Source organism: Podarcis raffonei, chromosome 2 (genome assembly GCF_027172205.1).
Source record: "Podarcis raffonei isolate rPodRaf1 chromosome 2, rPodRaf1.pri, whole genome shotgun sequence".
In the NCBI taxonomy this organism is placed as follows: domain Eukaryota; kingdom Metazoa; phylum Chordata; class Lepidosauria; order Squamata; family Lacertidae; genus Podarcis; species Podarcis raffonei.
Window position 1 is genome coordinate 69796476 of NC_070603.1, and position 19777 is coordinate 69816252.

General features: G+C 48.5%; 1 protein-coding gene and 1 long non-coding RNA gene across 9 annotated transcripts in view; one reads left to right on the forward strand and one right to left on the reverse strand.

The window, feature by feature from the left end:
• Positions 1–19777, reverse strand: part of LOC128408069 (uncharacterized) — a 43051-nt gene that overhangs the window by 16484 nt on the left and 6790 nt on the right. The window contains exon 2 of one of the 2 annotated variants that reach the window (XR_008328963.1): positions 9254–9385. This is a non-coding gene — a long non-coding RNA (uncharacterized LOC128408069). Of the gene's footprint in view, positions 1–9168; positions 9386–19777 lie in introns of both variants that reach the window. The other variant, XR_008328962.1, reaches the window with a different exon arrangement.
• PDLIM7 (PDZ and LIM domain 7) overlaps positions 1–19777 on the forward strand; it is a 41443-nt gene that overhangs the window by 14222 nt on the left and 7444 nt on the right. For 2 of the 7 annotated variants that reach the window (XM_053377248.1, XM_053377247.1), the window contains exons 3-7: positions 9928–10079; positions 11370–11400; positions 12833–13005; positions 16981–17135; positions 17673–17709. In XM_053377248.1, the coding sequence (XP_053233223.1) occupies positions 9928–10079; positions 11370–11400; positions 12833–13005; positions 16981–17135; positions 17673–17709 (548 nt within the window). Of the gene's footprint in view, positions 1–9927; positions 10080–11369; positions 11401–12832; positions 13006–14862; positions 14880–16046; positions 16131–16980; positions 17136–17672; positions 17710–18022; positions 19520–19777 lie in introns of those variants that run through there. The other 5 variants (XM_053377254.1, XM_053377249.1, XM_053377251.1 and 2 more) reach the window with 5 other exon arrangements.

Genomic DNA, 19777 nt, shown 5'->3' on the forward strand with positions numbered 1-19777 from the left:
AACCATCGACCTTCCAATCGGCAAGCCCTAGGCTCAGTGGTTTAGACCACAGTGCCACCCATGTCACTGAGAAAGCTGGTATTAAACCAGTAAATCAGAAGTGGGAGCACATAGTGCTTCTATTCCAAGCGGCTTCTTTTTGGTTCTGGACAAAGTCAATTTCAGCCTTTAGGGGGTTAGGCAGGCAGGAAAGCCCTTAGTGCAGCTTCTCCCTACACATTTGGTCATAGTGTTCAATTGTCCAATTATTGTTTTAAAACATTATTTATTCATTTGTCATTTACTCCAAAAATGTATCTCGAAGAGACTTACATTTTCTTTAAAAAAAGCTTAGAATACCAACTTTAAAATACCAAATAATAAAAAAGATAAAATACCAAATACAAAAAAAAAATGATTTGTTTTAAAAATTATTCACTAAAAGTGCTCATCTTACAGCAAAACTAAAAGGACACATCCTGCTCCACTCAACTAAAAGATGGACATCAGTTCAGCACAAAATTATTGGGTGAACATCTTCACCTCGCGCCTAAAGGCGGATGGTGATGGCACCAGACACATATCTCTGGAGAGAGCATTGCACAGTCAGAGAGCCACCACAGGTCCAGACCATCCCTGACGCCAGACACTGGTCTAGTGCATCCACTAGAATACCACCGACTCCCAGCTAGGACAGCCACCTGATTGAAGGGTTGCCATTAGGTAGTAGCTGAGGGAGGGCCAGAGGCTGCTGGCTTCTTAGCAGAGGCAATGAAAGAGTGTTGGGGGGAGCCCTTGCCTTTCTCACCAGGTGCATGCTGGCCCCTGACCCACCAACCACTGTCCCATGCATTCCTTGGGGCAGAAAGGCTGGCTTCCCCTGCTTGAGCTTGTCCAGCAATGACCATCTTTGGGGGAGAAGATGATGTCGGTGGGGCCGAAAGGGTCATGTGAGCCATGCTCTTCTTCCTCTGGAGGCCCCCTTCCCACTCAAGAATTGCCCTGAGGGGTCCTGCATACAGTGGTACCTCTGGTTACATACTTAATTCGTTACGGAGGTCCGTTCTTAACCTGTTCTTAACCTGAAGCACCATTTTAGCTAATGGGGCCTCCAGCTGCCGCCACGCCGCCAGAGCACGATTTCTGTTCTCATCCTGAAGCAAATTTCTTAACCCGAGGTACTATTTCTGGGTTAGCGGAGTCTGTAACCTGAAGCGTATGTAACCCGAGGTACCACTGTACCTGAGACGGTCTTCCATTTCCCAGTGGGGAGGGCCTCCCACAGCAGCAGAGGAGGAAAGAGCACCACTGCCTTTTGCATGCTAGCCAAGGCTTATCCTTGGCCCCTCTGGTGGTTTCCCCTCTGCCGATCCATGGGCTTCAGCATGCATCTGATGGCGCTGACACCAGGCCCATGGGTGTAGCCAAGGCAGAGCGGGGAGGGGCAGCTGCCCCCCATCAAGTAAACAATAGAAATGCTTAACTAACTGACCAGTCACGTTGGTTCTGGCCCCTCCTAACAAAAGTCCTCCCCCCCCCAAAAAAAACCTGGCTGCGCCCGTGATCCAGGCCTGTTCTGGAAAATTAGTTGAATTCTCCGTGCTCTCAACAGGCACAAGTGGTTTTTCTGTTCTAAAAATCAACCCTGCCCTAAGGAAGCCACATGGTAGCCTTCCAGTTGCCAGCATGGATTGCTGTAGCCAAGACCTCTAGCGTAGCCTTCTGCTGACCCCTCCCACAGGCAGCCATGATTGCGGCTTGAGTTTCTTGGACACAGCTAGCTCCCTTTTGGCCAAACAGTGCAATCATGCTCCCTGTTCCCTCTCTGCTTCTTTCTGCTTGGGACTTGTGGAACAGGAAGACTCTGGGTTAATTAATGCCTCACTGCCCCCAGGGTGGGTATTGCGTTGCTGCTGATGAGCTAATGTCTCTGTCTGCTGACAGAGGGAGATGAATGAGATGGCTGGGAGAGGTGATCCTGCCGAGAGAGGTGGGCTGCTTGCCTGCCCCCATCTACTCTCTAAGCAGACATACAGGCTTGAGGAATTTCTGTGGCTTTGTAGCTCCGACGGGGCCGTGAGTGTGACACATGGATTGCGTTATGGGAAAGGCATTGATTCACTCCAGGCTCCCTCCTTCAGAGCCCTGCTCTCTAGTAAAGTCTGGAGAAACCCTTGGGGATGCTGGAGCCAGTCACCTCTTCCCTCCTTCCCTCCCTCGTCCCCCCCAGTCCAGAGATGGGCTTGGGGTGAGCGGTGGAGAAAAGAGCACAGGCTCCTCGGATTCCTCAAAACCTGCCTGCTTCTCTCCAGCAAAGTTCAACACTAGGTCCTTTCACCAGAAGCAGGACAGGTTTCTCTTGCCTTTGGGGGATCTGCATGCAGTTGGTGCCCAGTGCAGGGGTACGGGGCACATGGTGGCTCTTCCCCTCTTTGCTGAGTGCCTCAGTTGGCTTACGAATAGAGAAAAGGAATGGGAGGCTGAACGGTGCTTTTGTAACGCTGGGAACAGGCTGGCCCTGTGCCACGGGGCTTTTGCAAAAGCACAACAGGATGACTGGATGGTGGGTGTGTATGGGTAGTTATTCCACAGTTAGCTCCAGCGCAAACTTGTTAAAATGGGGATCGGATGATCCAGCACATGCAGGAGACTCATGTCGTGAAAGCTGCATGTGCATAGATGTGTGTAGATGTTCAGCTATATGAGGAGAGGAAAAGCTTTGGTAGCGTGGATCCTCCTTTGGTTGTTTGACCCGGAAAATGCCTTTTTGAACCGTGCTGGGAAATCAAAATTATTTGTGGAGGACATTGTCTCCATGAGTGGTAGGCAAAAAGGCAACATGCTGTGCATCTGGAGGACATATCCAGAGGATCAGTGAGTGCATGCAGCAATTCACAAGTAACCATCCAGCGTGATCACAAAATATCCAGTGCCCTGATAAGGGAACTTATATGGAAGGTGGCGATACTGCTGCTTGTTTCTTCGGGGTGAGGGAATAGATAGGTGTATGTAAAAAAAAACAAAAAACAAAAGATGTAGCTGCATGCTGCACATCGAGTGTAACATGTAGTTTGGTTCTCAGCCGTAACTGAGTGGCAGAAAGAAAACCTACAAGCCACAAGACTTTTGTGCATTGTGTCAGAAGGTGAATCTGCACAAAATGCCCTAAAACTGTGTTCAGTTGCAGACCAGAATTGTGCCACTTGGGCTGAACTTTGGAAATCTCAGCGTGATGAATGATTTTGCTCAGAGTGGCTTGATGATAAGTTTATGAATAATTGGATTTCCCTATACGGTCTCACACCCTTCTGTACTGTGTAAAGCAGGCTAGAAAGACTTCTGTGTTATCTACAGACTCCTTTGTGTTTAAACTTGTAAATATTTGACCATCCAATACATACCTCCCCCCCCCGCCCCCCAGGTTCCTGAATGTACCAGCTCTTGAGTTGATTATCCAAACAACATTTGCATTAATGCAGTGTGGAGGTTACTCAGATAAGGGTTGGCTGGGTCTTAGCTGCTTTCATCATAGGTAGTTTCATATTTGTCATTTCCTCTCCCCAACCCCCTTCTCCTTTCTTTCCAAGTAAAGAATAGTGCTATTTTCTATTAAGTTTCACAGGCTGTTTCATTAAGATGACAAATTGCCCTGTGGCATCTAAAATGCTATCCAATAGCAGAATGATTATTAGTAAGTTGGAGCTTGCATCATCACCTTTGCAAAACATGTGGCCCAGCGCAGACTTGCTGTTGCACAGGGTTAAGGGGTCAAGGGCCAAGCTGCAGGATCATGTCTGCCTTCTCCATGCACTTCCCACGGTGTGGATTGTTACACCTGCCTATTCCTACCTCTGCTTAAAAGCCTCATGGCTGATCCTAAAAGCTTGTTCCCGCAACACCCTTGATCGCATGGCCCTCTTCCAGCCCATTGCATATCAGGATCAATCCCTGGTTTCTTCAGGGCTGGGATAGACCCCTGCCTGACACCCTGGAGAGCCATTGCCAGTCAGCCTAAGCCGGGCATAGCCAATGTGATGCTATCTGGATCTTGCTGGACTGTAACTCCTATCACCCCTGACCATTGCAGATGCTGGTGGGGGCTGATGGGAGTTGGAGTCCCAACAATGTCTGCAAGACACTACATTGGCTACCCTTGGTGTAGGTAATACTGAGGTAGGTGGACCATGGTTTGTATAAGGCAGCCTCCTATGGTCCTATCCCTTTGAAGCATTTGCATCTACACTGAGGCTATGTATATTGGGTGTCCTTTGCTTATCAGAGATTGGGGTAAGGGGAGAAGAGGTGTGCCATTTCCAAGTGGGATTGCTCATTGCATATGGACTATACCAGTGTTTCTAAAACTTGGATCTCCAGCTGTTTTTGGACTGCAGTTCCCATCATCCCTGACCACTGGTCCTGCTAGCTAGGGGTGATGGGAGACCCAAGTTTGGGAAACACTGGATTATAACATGGGTGTGAGAGTGGGTGGTTTCAGTAAGATTGCCTTGTTGGGTGCTGCAGACTTCTAGAAGTTCACATTTGAATTAGGGTTGTCATATTTATTTCCTGGCAGGGCTCCTGTGCTTTTTAGCATCACAACAAAAAGGAACTCTGCAGGTGAACTTCTGCCTGTTGCAGAGGATGGGTTTATCTGCTGTGTTTCTGCTGGTTTGCCTGGCAGTTGTTTAAAGGCACAGTCCAACAGGTGGAGGGGGAACACACACACACACACACCCCACCCATTGGTAACACTCTACTTCTGAACGAATAAATGTGGCCCTCTCCTGTACTTCCAGCTTTTCATAGAGGCTTCTCAACCCTAGGGAAAGGGAGTGCCTTTCTTCCTCTCTGTCAAGTTTTCAGCGCCTATGACTGCCTGCCGTTGCTGCAAGCAACATTGTTCTTCAAAGCATCGTTCAGAACTTTCCCTTTTTCTGAGATGCTCCCAAATAGTTTTGAAGTGGTGTGGCTTTGTGGGTGTGCGTGCTGTTCGCTTTGTGGAAGTTTATGACTGTCTGGCAGTCCTGAGCGTTTCTGAGAAGATTCCAACCAGTACTAAACATATCCAAATAGGGCAGAGACAGAAGTGGGTTTGTGTGCAACAGAGAAGCCATTCCCTGCAGGCGGTCAAGGTGGGTGGGTGTTTGCTCAAAGCCCGTTAGCGCCTGGGCATCTGTAGACAGCATGTGGCATTAAGCAGACGCTCATGCCTGCTTCTGAAGCTTCTTCCCTGCAGATAAGCACACCAATCTGGGGTGGGGTGGGTGAGGGCGACCAGCATGCGCATGCTGGGGGCAGGACCCAAAGCATGGCCTCAGTCCCCTCAGCAGTGCCTGAGAGGGAACTAATATGCCAGGAGCCTGCCCAGCAGTAATTGCATGGGCAATGTGTGAAAGGAGTTCTAGGAGCACACTGTCCCAGATTCCCCCTCTTCACTCTCAACCTTGTGGAGGGCTGTAGCTTAGCGGTAGTAGTAGTAGTAGTAGTAGTAATTAATTTATACCCTGCCCATCTGGCTGGGTTTCCCCAGCCACTCTGGGCGGCTTCCAACGGAACACTAAAATACAATAACCTATTAAACATTAAAAGCTTCCCTAAACAGAGCTGCCTTCAGATGTCTTCTAAAAGTCTGGTAGTTGTCTGGTAGGGTGCATGCTGTCCCAGGTTTAATCCCCAGCATCTCTGAGTAGGGCTGGGCATTGTCCCCTCTCTGAACCTCTGGAGAACCGCTACCAGTCAGTGACTGTAGTCGGTGACTGAGCCAGACAGACCAGTTAAGTCTGAGGTAGTGCAAGCAAGGCAGCTTCCTCGGTTCCTAACTACCACTCAGCCTCCCCTTCCTTTCTTGTTCCACATATTAGTGCAAAGCAGCCCTGGGAAACTGCTGAAGGGCATGGTATAATTCAAATAAATAAAAACGGGCTCCTTGTACTGCAATGCTCTTCTCCCAAGGCTCAGCAGGCAAGATGGTGCAATCAGTTGCAATGCTGTGCCTCTCTCTTACTTCATTTAGCCTTGACTCAGGTTGTTTCTTTTCTTTTTCCTTTTGCCTGATCATCAGGGGTGAATTTCAACACCCCCGCCTAATCATTTGGGGATCTCTGAACCCCCCTCATCCTGTGTTGTGTGTGTACTGTATATTACAGGTATCGCAATAAGAAGACAGTCGGGTTAAGACTGACAGTTTGGTGCCCTTTTGTAGAAGTCACCGCCACAATCTAATGGTGAGAACCCGGGCGCAGAGTTCATTCAATCAGACTTCTAATCTTGCCTGCCCAGGGAGCACTGTGCGCTTCTGTGTCCACAAACGCAGCAAACATGAGAGGACCGCCAATACAAGCAGTAGGAGGGAAGTAGAAAGCCAAAACACTGGAGGGTGGAGGGGATGGTGGAGAGAATGTGTGTTGCTAGACAGGGCCTTTCACCACCTGCTTTTAAAAGCTGAACGACAAGAGTATCGGCAGGTGCAGCTTCCCTGGCTGCTACAGCATCGTGGTGGGAATTGCCATATTCCAACTCAAAGGGCCAAGGAGTGCACTTTGGGTCAGCAGCCAGGCAACTGCAAAGTTATGTTTGGGCTGTTCTGTCTGGTCTGCTGCATTCATCAGCAAGTCTAAACTCTCCCGTAGGCCCTGGGCTCTTCCAGATAATTTGTTTTTATTGCACAATAAATGTGCAGTCGTTGCTCAACTTCTCTGCAGTGGATCCAAATACGGTGACCGGACGCAAAGCGGGACAGGGCTCCTCTATCGCCAAGCCAGGAGGGAAGGAATTTCTGCAAGATGCGGCTTGCCATGCATGGGTGAGAAAAGCTGCGCCTCCCTGAAATTCCCACTTCTCTACAAGTCTTAAAGCTACAGGAGCCTGGTCATTCTGCGCTTTTTCTTCCCCTCACCCACGTGGCACATAAAATTCATTCTTAACCCCTTACTGAATTAGTTTTATGCTGTTTAGGAGCTAGCTTTTGTATTGCAGGTATCTATTTCCCCCCATAATGTATTTGTAAAGCTAACCCGGGAGTTGCTTTTTTCTTTTTCTGGAAGTACATATTATTCCTCCAGTTTTGCTTCCTTTTGCCCACAGGTGTGGGCTCATCTACATGGGAGTTCAATGTGGTTTTGCAACTTCTTGTGCCTCAATTTTTTTGGTATTGCCCACATAATGGCCTCCTCGCTCAAGTGACAAGCCAGATGGGCAGGGCACAAATAATAAAATTACTGCTGTTACTATTATTATTATGCTCCTTCCACCGTAACATTATTATATATCTCCAGCCTTGGGGATAATCTGATAATGAAAGTATATCCAATATGAAATTACATCTGGATATACTGAAGCGCATTGTGTGGGGGCGTATTTTTACATGTGTCATTACATCTCACTCATTGCTGTCTGTCACCACACCCTCTACTCCCATTTTACTTCTGTCAGCTCAAATGAAGGGGCATAAAAAAATAATAATAATAAAACTGCTAAAAAAATTTTGCAGAACAGCTATATCAAACGTAAAAAGGAAATTTGCTTTGTGCCTGAAAATGAGTGCCCATGGTGGTGGGCGATGAGCCATCTTCCCAGCAATGATTATGCAGGTTACAGAGATGTGACCAATTTCCAATTACTTGATTGGCGAGAGTGGCTGGGGAAACCCAGCCAGATGGGTGTGGGAATGAATAATAAAATTATTATGTAAAGATGAAGCAGGGCCCCTGCTTTCTTTGCAAACACGCACACTTTCTCAATGGAAACATATTGGAGGTTCCTGTACATCTACCTGCCAGCCATTCTTTATCCTTGTACGGTGCTCTTCAGTGACCTACTGGTGGTTCTGGCCATGACATATCATTTAATAAAAAATATTTTCACTTGCACTTTGTGCAAATCTGGCAGATCTGTCCTTCTATAAAGCATGCTCAAAGCATTGGCTTTGGCAGAAGTTTGTTGTAACACCATTCCACAGATAATTAATTTTTATTTTCGTTTTTTAAAAGGTGCCCATTTGCCATTGCATGCATGCCCAGAATGGATGCCAGACCTCACAGAGGGCTGGGGGATTATTGTTTATATTTATGTCTCTGAATCGCTTTGCTCACGACAATGACTCAGGGTTACTGACAGACACAGGTAGAGGGGAGGGAACAACAACACACTGCAGAAATAGATCCCATCAGGCACCGCCCACTTGTGCGGGTAAGAAACATCAGCATAGGTTTGGGAGACATAACATTGAAAGCACTCGGACGTCAGCACACAGACACACACCTGGCACCATTCATCCACAAACTCATTCATGCCCCAGTGTGTGGACGTAACCAATGCAAAACATGGGATGTGATCAATGCACCACTGAGCTCAGTGAGTGATGGCAGTAATGCAGCACTAAGACTAAGAACTGGGGTTTGGAAAGGTTTTGGGTGTGTCATGATGCTCAGCAAATTTAAGCTAATCCAGCTTTGTTAAGGATGGCTGCAGGGCCTACGAGAGGAATTTTATCAGGGATCAAGTTTCCTCCTCTCCAGCGCCCTGCATGGCTGTGTTTGCTTGTGGTTTTTTTGGGGTGGGTGGGGGTTGAATGGTATGGGACAGTGTGAATCCAGACCGATCATGCATACAATTGTTGGCAATTTAAGACGTGCAACTATATGGTTTTGTGGAGAAGCAGCCAAGGCATGCTTCAGAGGCTTCTTTATATTACCAGAAAACGATATGCTGATCAGTGTTCGAAATTCTCCAGGCCACTTGCGACCAAGCGAACATGATGTCTCCACCATCTGGAGATGCATGCCTGGGGATCCTTGGATCTTGACTGTTTTCACACACTAACAACACATCCCGTAGAATTGTATCTGTGATATTTTATTTGTGCAATCAGAATGAATTTCAGGAACCAAAAGGTTGTATTGAAAAATATGACTTTCGAGCCGTCTGGCCGCTACATGGCAACTAGACATTTCGTTTTGACAACTATAACCCTGGTTTAAGGAGCAATTTTACACCCAGCTTATATACCTGAGTTTCTAACACTGATCATTGCTGATCAAAGTCAAAGACCATGAGTTAGGCATGAGGAGCCTCTTTGGAGGCCGGCATGGGTGGTGTTGGTGCAAGTCAGGATCTCCTTTTAATGGCAGGAGGAGAGATGGGACAGCAAAGTCTTATGCAGTGAAATATGTCTCATTCATAAATTTGTACCTGTCTCTTCCTCTATGAGTTTTGCATCATCCCTGGGAGGCAGGTTAGACTGGAAGATAGCTGGGTGGCCCTGTAGTTGCCCTACCTGCTGGGTTTGAATCTTGGTTTCCAACTTTCAGGTCCATTGATAAATCAGTTCCAGCTACTTTGAGCATTGTTCTCTTCAGTGCTATCACCTCTGGAGCATGCAACATTTACACACTTTATTTAGCGGAAACTATGGGGGAAACCCCTAGGGACGCAGGTGGCGCTGTGGGTAAAAGCCTCAGCGCCTAGGACTTGCCGATCGGAAGGTCGGCAGTTCGAATCCCCGCAGTAGGGTGCGCTCCCGTCGCACGGTCCCAGCGCCTGCCAACCTAGCAGTTTGAAAGCACCCCCAGGTGCAAGTAGATAAATAGGGACCGCTTACTAGCGGGAAGGTAAATGGCGTTCCGTGTGCTGCGCTGGCTCGCCAGATGCAGCTTGTCACGCTGGCCATGTGACCCGGAAGTGTCTGCGGACAGCGCTGGCTCCTGGCCTATAGAGTGAGATGAGCGCACAACCCTAGAGTCTGTCAAGACTGGCCTGTACGGGCAGGGGTACCTTTACCTTTATGGGGGAAACAGAGGAAGACAGGATTGGATCTGATTCCACTACTCCAGATCTTGCTCCACTAGACATGGTGTAATGCTGAGAACCACATTGCTTGCTTCCTGCCTTTGTCTCTTCGTGTGGGTAACTATTCTGTGTCACCGAGTCCTCTTCTTCCTCTCCTTGCAGCTCACCCCCGGGGGCAAGGCAGCCCAAGCAGGTGTGGGAGTAGGTGACTGGGTGCTAAGCATTGATGGAGAGAACACGAGCTCCTTGACCCACATTGAAGCACAGAACAAGATCCGTGCGTGCGGAGACAAGCTCTCGCTCAGCTTGAGCAGGTAAGAGGCTCTTGGTGTGAGTTAAGATACCAGGAGCATGGCATTCATTATAGGATCGAGAAGTGGTTACAGCTGACCTACTCCTTGCAATCAAGCCCTTTCCTCGGAATAACAATTCACTAGTTCTCAAACTTTTTTCTCTGGACCACACTTCCAGAATAACGACTTGCTCACGCCACACCATTTTTTTTATTAATAAGAAATATATTGGAAAGCAAAAACGAAACAACTAGCAGTGCTTGATCCAGAAAGTATAGAACAATGCAGCTACATAATAACATGTATCATTCCCAAAATATAATGATCAACGAGCCTCTTACGTATGTACTTTAAGCATGTATACAAACTGAATGAGAGGTGTGAGCTTGCTTTTGCTGGTAACTTCATTTATATTAGGTCTAACTTGAGTCAAACAAACTCATCTCATCAGCACAAAGAAGCCTTTCTCTTTTCTGATCTTTTGCATTTGTCAGAGTTGAATATCCCTATTCACAACAATGTGTCGTGGGACTGCAGAATAGCCAATGCTGCTCTCCAGCAGACTGTTCAAATGGCAATCCTGGATCACAACTTGATGCTCAATATCACTTGATGCTCTTGCTCTTTTTGAAAATATACCTATCCATATTCTGCAATATAGATACTACACTACACTGAAATATTTAAAAGTTTCTTTCTCCTTGAATCTTCGTGCCACGCTTTCCATCTTCTCCTGCCGCACCAATATGGCGTCCCACACCCTTTGAGAAGCACTGTCTTAACTCATAAACATAGCAGTAGGCTAACTAGCTTTTCACTTTGGTGAACTGCCACCGCTTCATAGCATATTTATACCCACAGTGATCTTGGCTGCATCTGAATCACTGGAGAGTGGAAGAAAGCCTCTCTAACTCTCCAGGGGTCCTTATGCAGCCAGGCAGAGTGATGCTTAAGTGAGTGTGTGAATGAGTGGATATTAACACAGAGAGAGGCCAAGGGTGTGCTCTTAGGACAGAGGGCTTTTAGCCATGCCCCAGAAGAGTTTTCTCCCAGGCAGGACCAATCCAGTCACTGGATCTTCCATGTCTGAGCTGTCACCACTACCTTCCCTCATGGTGTAAAAGGGAGCAGGCTGCTTTCCTCATGTTGCTGTGGCCCTGCTCTCTGAGCATAATCTCTGCTGTGAAGTGCAGCTCTGTTGCTGCAAGTCAAAAGCACCTGCTGCCACCCTCTTGCCTGTTATTGCTGCCCCAGGAGAGTCCCTACCTGGCAGTGCCTTTCTTCTTGTTAACGGCAGCTTTTCTCTTGCAGAGTCCAGAATCTCCTCGGCAAGCCTCAGAAGGTACGTCTTCCTCCGCTTCTTCCATGGTGGGTCTGTTCTCTCACAGACCAAGCTGGGCACCAGTTCTGCCGCTGGTCTAGGGGAGTTGAGGAAACACAAGTGCCCTAGCTTGTTTGACACTCATTGAGTTAGGTGCTCAATGTAAAAGCCAAAATAAATAAATGAGACTGTAGTGGGGTGTGAAGAATCCATTCTGAAACTCAGGATAATAACAAATACCAATGCGTTTTAGGCTGCACAGCCCTTCTCCAGGGGTCTGTTTGAGCTACACCGATTGTGCTACATCTGTGGGCCAAACTCTATGGCTATGTCTGCCATGTGCTTATAAGGCTTTTCTAAGTCAGACATTCCTACTGCATTCACCATGCCCTCAAATAAGTGATGTGCAGCTTGCAACTCCTTGGCATTTTGATTATTTGAAGTTTCCAAGCAAGAGTGTTTTGTATGTATCCATTGCTATCGTCTTCCTTTTTACACCTGGTTTTGGTGGAATCTTCCCCCCTTTGCAGCTCACTTTTGGAGCTAACCAGGCACCGTAGCCTGAACCTTGGTGTGCTGGCACTAAAGGAGCTCACTGCTGCCTTTTCCCCAGCCCTCCAAATCTATAGCAGTTTATTTTCTTGCTGTTCAATGGAACTCCTCTTGATTGCACCCATAAACCTTCAGAAGCCAGAAACTCAAGATGGCCACCACAATATTGAATTTATTTGTGATCATCAGAGGTCAGGTGGAGGATGAACCGGAAGCTGCCTGCCTTAAGTGGGCTGGAGCAGCAAACAGAGCCATTTGCTGCCCTTGCCTCTATGTTCCCTGTATAGTCTAACCCTGTATGAATGTTTATTCTGGAATCTGAGGCCTTGCCTCACAAAAGAAGTGCTGGGCGGGGATAGGGGACTTCCAGGCAGTCAGGCTGTGGAGGGAAACAGCTTCTCCAAGATTGTGGCCAGGGCTGTCTTCTAGTTTCCCTCTCTGCTTGGGCGTATCCCTCCTCAGTTTCCCTTGTGGTTGGAGGAGGCAGGGAACGAGATGGAGGGTGTAGAAATGGATATGCATGGTTTAGTTTTGCTACGACACATGCCCACGCTGAACTGCCTGACCTGCTCTCCAAGGCTCATCCCGGGGTCAGTTCTAGAGCGGCCACATTTGCCCACATAGGGTGCTCAATGAAGTCAGCTGGCAGTAGGCAACTGGGCACATACAGGGCGTGTTTGCTTGTGTCTTGGCTACTGTCAGCCAGGAATGCGGCTGGCTGGCTGGCTGGCTGGCTGTGGTTATTGCCCTGGGACTTGAGGAATGCCCTTGTGGCCAGAATCTGGCCTGGCTTCCACCTGGGCATGGTGGCCTCTGGCATGGTGGCCTGGCAGCGGGGGGTGCACTTGCATGCTGCCTGCTGTGCCAGCTTGGGCGTCTGTGTGTTTTGTCTTCTGCTCAGGATGCGCTCCCTTCCTCCGAGCGCCCGAAATATAACTTCACTCCCAGCTCTGCCCTCAACAAAACGGCCCGGCCCTTTGGAGTCAGCTCTGCTCCAAACTCCCAGCCCGGGCTGGTGACGAAATCGGTGCCATACACTCCCTCTGCGTCCGTCTGCACCACACAGCACAATGGGTATGTGTCGCTGTGTTATTTAGACACCCTGGGGAGTCGGGGGGGGGGCTGAGTGGCCTCACTGTGGAGTTCTGCCCTGTGCTGTTCTGCCCACACACTCGCCTGTCTGCCCGCACTGTGCATGTCGGGCTCTGCCTGTGTGGTCTTTTTATGGGTGGGCAATGGCTGGGTGTGGGCGGCCCTTTCCTCCCTCTGTATCAGAATCTGTGCTAGAACTTAAGACATCTGGTGTTGCAGTGACCCCTGGTGGCTGGAGTTCATATTACGATGCCTAGATCTGGCAGTTCTCTTGTGTATTGTTCATTCCGGAATGCCTAATTGAAAAAGCCAGACCGTTTAGCGGCCTGCATTTCATCATCTTTCACTTCTTTCAAGTCCTGCAATCTTATCTCCTGGGCAAAGAATAATAATAATGCTATCGTAGGTGGCAGTCAGGAGCATGGGGCGGCATCCCAGGAACCCCAGCCTGTAGTTCTCTTGACTCACCAACACAAAGGAATCGCTAGATTCTTTGGTCTGAGCGGCATTGTGCTATGGCGAGTGATCTGTATCTATAGGTTTGGTGCTATCTGCTTGTGGTTTCTTCTGTGGCTGACTCACTATGGCAGGAATGAATGTCGCTTATGGATCCCAATGTAACTTTCCATCCTCACCGCCTCCCTGGCAATCTGAGCTACAGTTATTCTCCAAACTGTTCATCATTTACTAGGTCCCAGATTCAGTATCTTCATTTATAAGATTTTTTACCTGCCGTGCACCATAAGGTCTCAGCACTGGGTACAATAATATGATATGCAAACTTAAAATTACTAAAAGAAATTATGCATAAAGCTGTCCACCCCAGATAAAATACTGAGTAGCTGACATCAAGGCTTTGGGCTGAGTTTCCAATTCCCAGCATAAAATTCCCATACTAGTGTAGCTGTTCTCAGGCATCCTTTGGAAGGGAGCAGCACTATGGTAAATCCAGATTTCCAGTTTATTAAGGAAATGACTTGGGTGAAATTGTATACCGATTAATCTATACTTGACTATTTCATTTTTTCAAGCCCGAAACTGGCATCTTCTGACTGCTATCTTCCCATGTCTAGAAATGCAGCCCTAAATTAATTCTGTTTATTTTGTTTATTAATCACCGATGAAACATCCCGAAATGATTTTAACAGTGCTTGGCTGCATGCAAATTGTGTCCTGACACTCTAGGCTTTGGATGCTGCTTCTTTTGAGGTGATTCCTTTCTCGTTTGGTGCATTGACGTGTCCCTGGCACCTTTGTTGGTGGGGACGGAAAAGCTTATATCTGTGCTAGATGCGGTCCTGTATACCTCTGACTGCCCCAGTGTCTCTCATTGGCCTTTGTGGGGTCCCCTGCCAGTCAGGTGCCTTAGATGAGACCAATTGTAGGACCATGGTGAGCGTAGTCTACATGCTGGCAGAAATGGTGCTGCTACTCATTTCTTTCATACTCCTGCATTCCTGATCCTATGTCCTAGAGCACTGGACTTCAACTGGTGGGCCAGGACCTGCTAGGGGGCCATGACCTGATCCAAGGTGGGTCATTAACAGGAGCACTACCACCATACAAATATATGGTGAAATATTCAGTGGGTCCACAAATGCGTGTTTGGGTGTTCAAAGTGGGTCCAAAAGGTTGAGGATCCATGACCCAGTTAGGTTAGCTGTGCATGGAATCTCGGCTCTATTCACCCACACGAGGCAGGAAGGGAAGCATGTTTTTTTAAAATATTTTTGTCTAATGGTTCTAACATGTCCTTCACTTTCCTGACTTTTTGCTCTTTTCCCTTCTCTCTCTCTCTCTCTCTTTCTCTTTCTCTTTCTCTCTTTCTCTCTCTTGCAGGTGCAGAACCCTGACAAGTCAGTAAGCCTTTGCTTGTTCTGTAACTTTAAAGTGTATTATTGCTAACATGCATGACCTAAACATAATTCCTTTTCAACACCTAAAAACCCTCCTCATTCCTTGCCAGTTTTTTAGTTTGGGTTTTTTTTGGGTTTTTTTCCTGCTTCACTGACTTTTCCTACCCCCTATCCTACTCTCCCACAGGAGTGTGTGGTTATGGCGGGTTATATCCCCTCATAAAAAGAGATGCTTGAGGGACATGTTTGCGAGTCGGGGAAGGTGGAGAACAGACGACTTTCGCGTGGGACTTGGGATGTGGAGGTTCCTTTTCTTACAATATGTGGGGCAACATCATTTGTGTCCTCTTTACTTGTTGGGTTTGTGTTGGAGCCTGTCTGAATGACTTGGTGGCCTGGATCCCATGTCATGCTAAGCTAAATCATGGCTTCCCCTGACTGTGTGGACTCTGGGAGAGGACATCACAACCTCTTTGGTCCTTCCTGGTTGTTTTGCTGCTGAGCCAAGCCACACTTTGGCATAGTGTGTTAATTAAGCCTATGCTCATAGTTCAGCTCTCTCTTGGACAAACCATGAAGTGTAACCCACACAACAAACCTTGGTTTTCAGCTTGCGATTAGTCTGGAGACCGCTAGCTTCAGACAATATGCTAAACCAAATGAGGGCTTAGCTCAGTATGACGCAGCAGCAAAAAACCAAAGAGTCCAAGATATTCTTTCCAGGAGGCCTCACATACGCACTAAACCACGGTTTGGCTAAGCGTGTCATGTGAACCAGGCCTGGGGGCTAATCTGAGGTGAAACGGCCAGTTGGGGGCACGGTGGCTGCCCTGAGGCTTTAAATGTTGGCAGTTTGGCTTCAGGGAAACTTCCTGATGCTTCCAAGGGAGTGGGATGGCCTGCTGTGACTCTTCAGGCTGCGCTGACAACTGTAGCAGTAACTGCCTGACCCAGATAAGGGAAAGGAAGTGGTGCTAAAACTGGCAGGGAGCAGTGTGTGTGTGTGTGTTTTTTCCACTGCACAGTCAAGCTGCTGTTACCTCCAGTGGTGCTGGCTGTTCCCTCAGGAGATGTGGCCTTTTATTTGTGCTGTTGTGTACTAGGGCAGCATGTCTCACCTGACCTGTCCAATCTTTTCTCTTATTCTCTCACTTTTCGTGGCTTCAGGGTTAGCGCTCACCCCCCTGAGGTGAAGGCTCCACCCCAGAGCAACCCCCCACCTGATTATGGAGATTACTACCTGGAGGACCAGTAAGACCTGGGAGAGGTGGGGGAGGGGAGGGTAGAAACTTTCAGACAGATGTTGTTATGTCCCTCGTATGTTGTTTGCTGCTGCTGCTGTCGTCCCGTTATAGCGTGTGAATATCCCTTTGGTGAAGTTGGAGTAGCGCTAGAAGCAGTAACAGGGCTTCCCTCAACAAGGATTCAAATTTTTCATCAGTGAAAAATCTCCTTTGAGATGTTCACCAGAGCAGTGCTGAGGAACTGGGGGCCTTGCTGCAGCCTGACATGGGAGGCTTCAGGTTTAAGGATCTCACACAGAGTCAAGGCCCCTTCTGGAAGGGAACACTTCCATGCAGCTATTTATTGTGGACTTGGTGCTGCTCATAAATGCACAGGCTTTTTGCAGCATGCATACATCGTCCTCATCCAAATGCTGTCTCGTGTGTGGTTTTAATTATCCAGACAATTCAAATCATAGAATTGTAGAGTTGTAAGGGACTACGAGGGTCATCTAGTCCATCGCCCCGAGATGCTGGAATCTTTTGCCCAATGTGGGGCTTGAACCCACGACCTTAAGATTAAGAGTCTCATGCTCTACCGGCAGAGCTACCTCAGGCCTGGACAATTAATTGGCCTAGATGGGGGAGAGGGAACAGAAGGGGCTTCAGGATCTGTTCAGTGTGTCTGCAGGGCAGGTTACTTGTGATCTTCAGAATTATGAAACTATGGCCATGTCCTGATTTGTGCCTCATGGTGGTTTATCTCTCCCCCCGCCCCTCGCCGCTTGATGCAGTTTCTTGTGTTTGTGTGTGTCATGCATGCCTGGCAGATGCTCATCTCAGTGCAGCCCTGGCTGAGTGCCCTTGTCTATTCGTAGGCATTCTCTGCGGCTGGCAAGCCTGCCGGCCTTCCTCCCCAATGACTCCAGCAAAAAGAGGCTCATTGAGGACACAGAGGACTGGCGACCGCGGACGGGCACGACCCAGTCCCGTTCTTTCCGTATCCTGGCCCATCTGACAGGCACGGAATTCAGTAAGTGCCTCCCTCTCAGGGGGAGCCACTCCAGGTTGGGGGTGTTGTTGAGAGCTGGCTGGCTGGCTGGCTCCAGCCTGGGAAGTGGCAGGGAGTCACGAGGCATTTGGTGCCACCGGCGACAAGGCAAAGGTTGCAGAGGCACCTGAGCTTGTTCTGGGACAGCTCTGGCCACCTTCCACAAGCATTCTGGACCTGGGCCAGTTTGGGAAGGCTCTGCTGGCAGATTGTCCTACAGCAAGTCCCAGGAGGATCCTCTCTCTCTCTCTTCCACTTGTGATGCTCTGCTGACCTCATTCAGTCTATCTCTGCTCTGCAAAGAGCTCTGCAGGCACCTCATTCTGCTTCCCACTCATTATTGTTGATGCCCAGGCCCTGTATCCTCCAGGGAATGTTCTTATTTTGTGCCTAGTCTCTCCCTGCCCATCCCACCCCCCTCCAAAAACAAAACAAAAAATCCACTTCTCTTCTCTGAAAACTAAAACAGCTTGACTGGCTCAGACCATGATATTCTCTTTCTCCTTTTCCCGCTGCCAGTGCAAGACCCGGATGATGAGCATGTTAGGAAAGCCAGGTAAGAAGGTCCCTTTGATAGGGCCAGGAGAGTCTGTGGGTTTCTACCTGACTTCTCCCCACTCCCAATGTGCCAGGGGCTGGGAGCTGAAAGTGCAGAGTCCAGACTCGCTCCTAAGCTTTGGCAGATGCCCAGGGCCACTGTCCCATTCCCATCTGTCCGGGGCGGAGGGGATGAAAGCCTTCTTCCCACCTTGTTCTTGTTCCCTTGACCTTGCATGCCTGGTATGCCCTTCTGGTTTCTCCTTCTCAGTCTCTGCTTTCTCCTCCCATCTCTTCCTTGTGTCTCTTTCTCTTTCTCTCTCCCCTCCCAGAGAAAAGTTTGTCTCGGAGCTTCAGAGCCCCCGTTACACTCGCCTGCGCGACTGGCACCACCAGCGATCGGCTACCTCTCTGAACGTGCTCTCCTAGGCTGCCTGCGATGGGCTGGCCTTTCTCTTCTCGACTCCGCTCTTCTCTATTGCATGCCGATGTGAATGGGAAGGGCGTGTTTCTGTCTGTCTCCTTCTAACTGGTTGAACAAAACTTTAAAAAAGCAAAACAACCCCCCTCCCCCCCAAAATCCCCCCCCACTAGAAATCCACAGCAACTCCTGGAAATGTAGCAACTGAACTGTGTTGGGGAACGACTTGAGCAGGGGGGAACCTGAGAAAAGTCAGGAGTCTTCCGCATTGGTGGCTGCTTCTCTTTGAGCTTCATGTCACACCTCCAGCTGTGGAGGGGATGGAAGAGGGTTCATGTTGTTGGGCAGGAGGCTTGACTCTCCCAACTCTAAGCAAGATGCTCTGGTACTACCAGGAAGCTGTTTCTAAACTGTGTTTTCTCTTCCCTGACTGAAGAGACATTGGCTGTGGAGACCTCTGTATGCTCCTTTCTGGCCTTCATACTGAACCAAGGAGGCGGGGGGAAGGTTCTACCCAATGCAATATGGCATTGCACTGAGACCTCTTTCCTTTGGGACCTGCCGCATTGAATGAGCTGCCAGTGCTCTTCTTCCTGGCCAAGCATTTCAGAGAGAGGGAAGTCGTTTCCTGACATTCATATCTGGAAGGGTTCCTTTTCAACCCTGCATGGGATTTTTTAAAAACACTGTTATTGGTAGTGGCTGATCTTCCCCTTCCCTCCTTTGTCCACTGTTGAGTGCTGTTTCTCAACCCATAAAACTTCTTCTCCTAACAGGCCTCTCCAGTTTATTTTATTTTATCAGTGAATGGTGAATGCATATGCCCTTAGCCCCTGGTCCTTTCCCCATCATTGTTCTATGAGTAGCTGGTTGTGGCTACCACTTTGAGGAAACGGCAATCATTCCTCTTCTAGATGCCTGGTAAGGTCGTGAAGGCTTGCAGAACTTGCCCACCCATAACGCTGTAATAGAGGGATTCCTTCTCTTCCCCAACCCCTCAATGGTTATTAGACTTGTCCTCCTTGAACTTGATTAACTCCATTATACCTCAGTTTTTCCAAAGGCTCTCTGATTTGGAAACACTTAATATGGCTGCTTGTGTTGGGCTTGGGGAAAAAACCCTAGGGGATGGGACTTCTGGCTCTTTGGGTAACCTGCTTCCACAGCAGGCATGTCCTGTTGCTTGGTGGAGGAAATGCTGTGTGCCCCTTTCTCTCGAAAGAGTGTGTAATCATTGTTTTGACTGCAGGCATGACACTAATTCAGCTGCTATATCTGTATGGTGCTGTAATCCACCCACCCCCTGAGCTGCCTGGAGCCGATGCCCAGGCAGGAGTTTGCAATCTAGTTGGAGGCTGGCTTTACTACCTTTCATTTTGTAGTAAAATAAATGCTCCTATTCTCGTAACTGGCTCCTGTCTTTCTTTCCTTTTTAATCTATGCACACCTGAAGTAGGGAGGCTGTGTGCTTTCTTAGAGGAACGACTTGTTTTCCAGCTGAGCATAAACCCAGCTGTCCTCTGTAAGGTTGTTTGGGAAGCTGAGCAAAGATGCAATGCCTTTGCCCACCAATGACTATGGGGTGATTTTGTGCCCTGGTTTTCCTCTGGGAGCAGGAGCCTGACTGGCAGGCCACCACTGAGTTCTCTCTCCTTTTCTCAATACT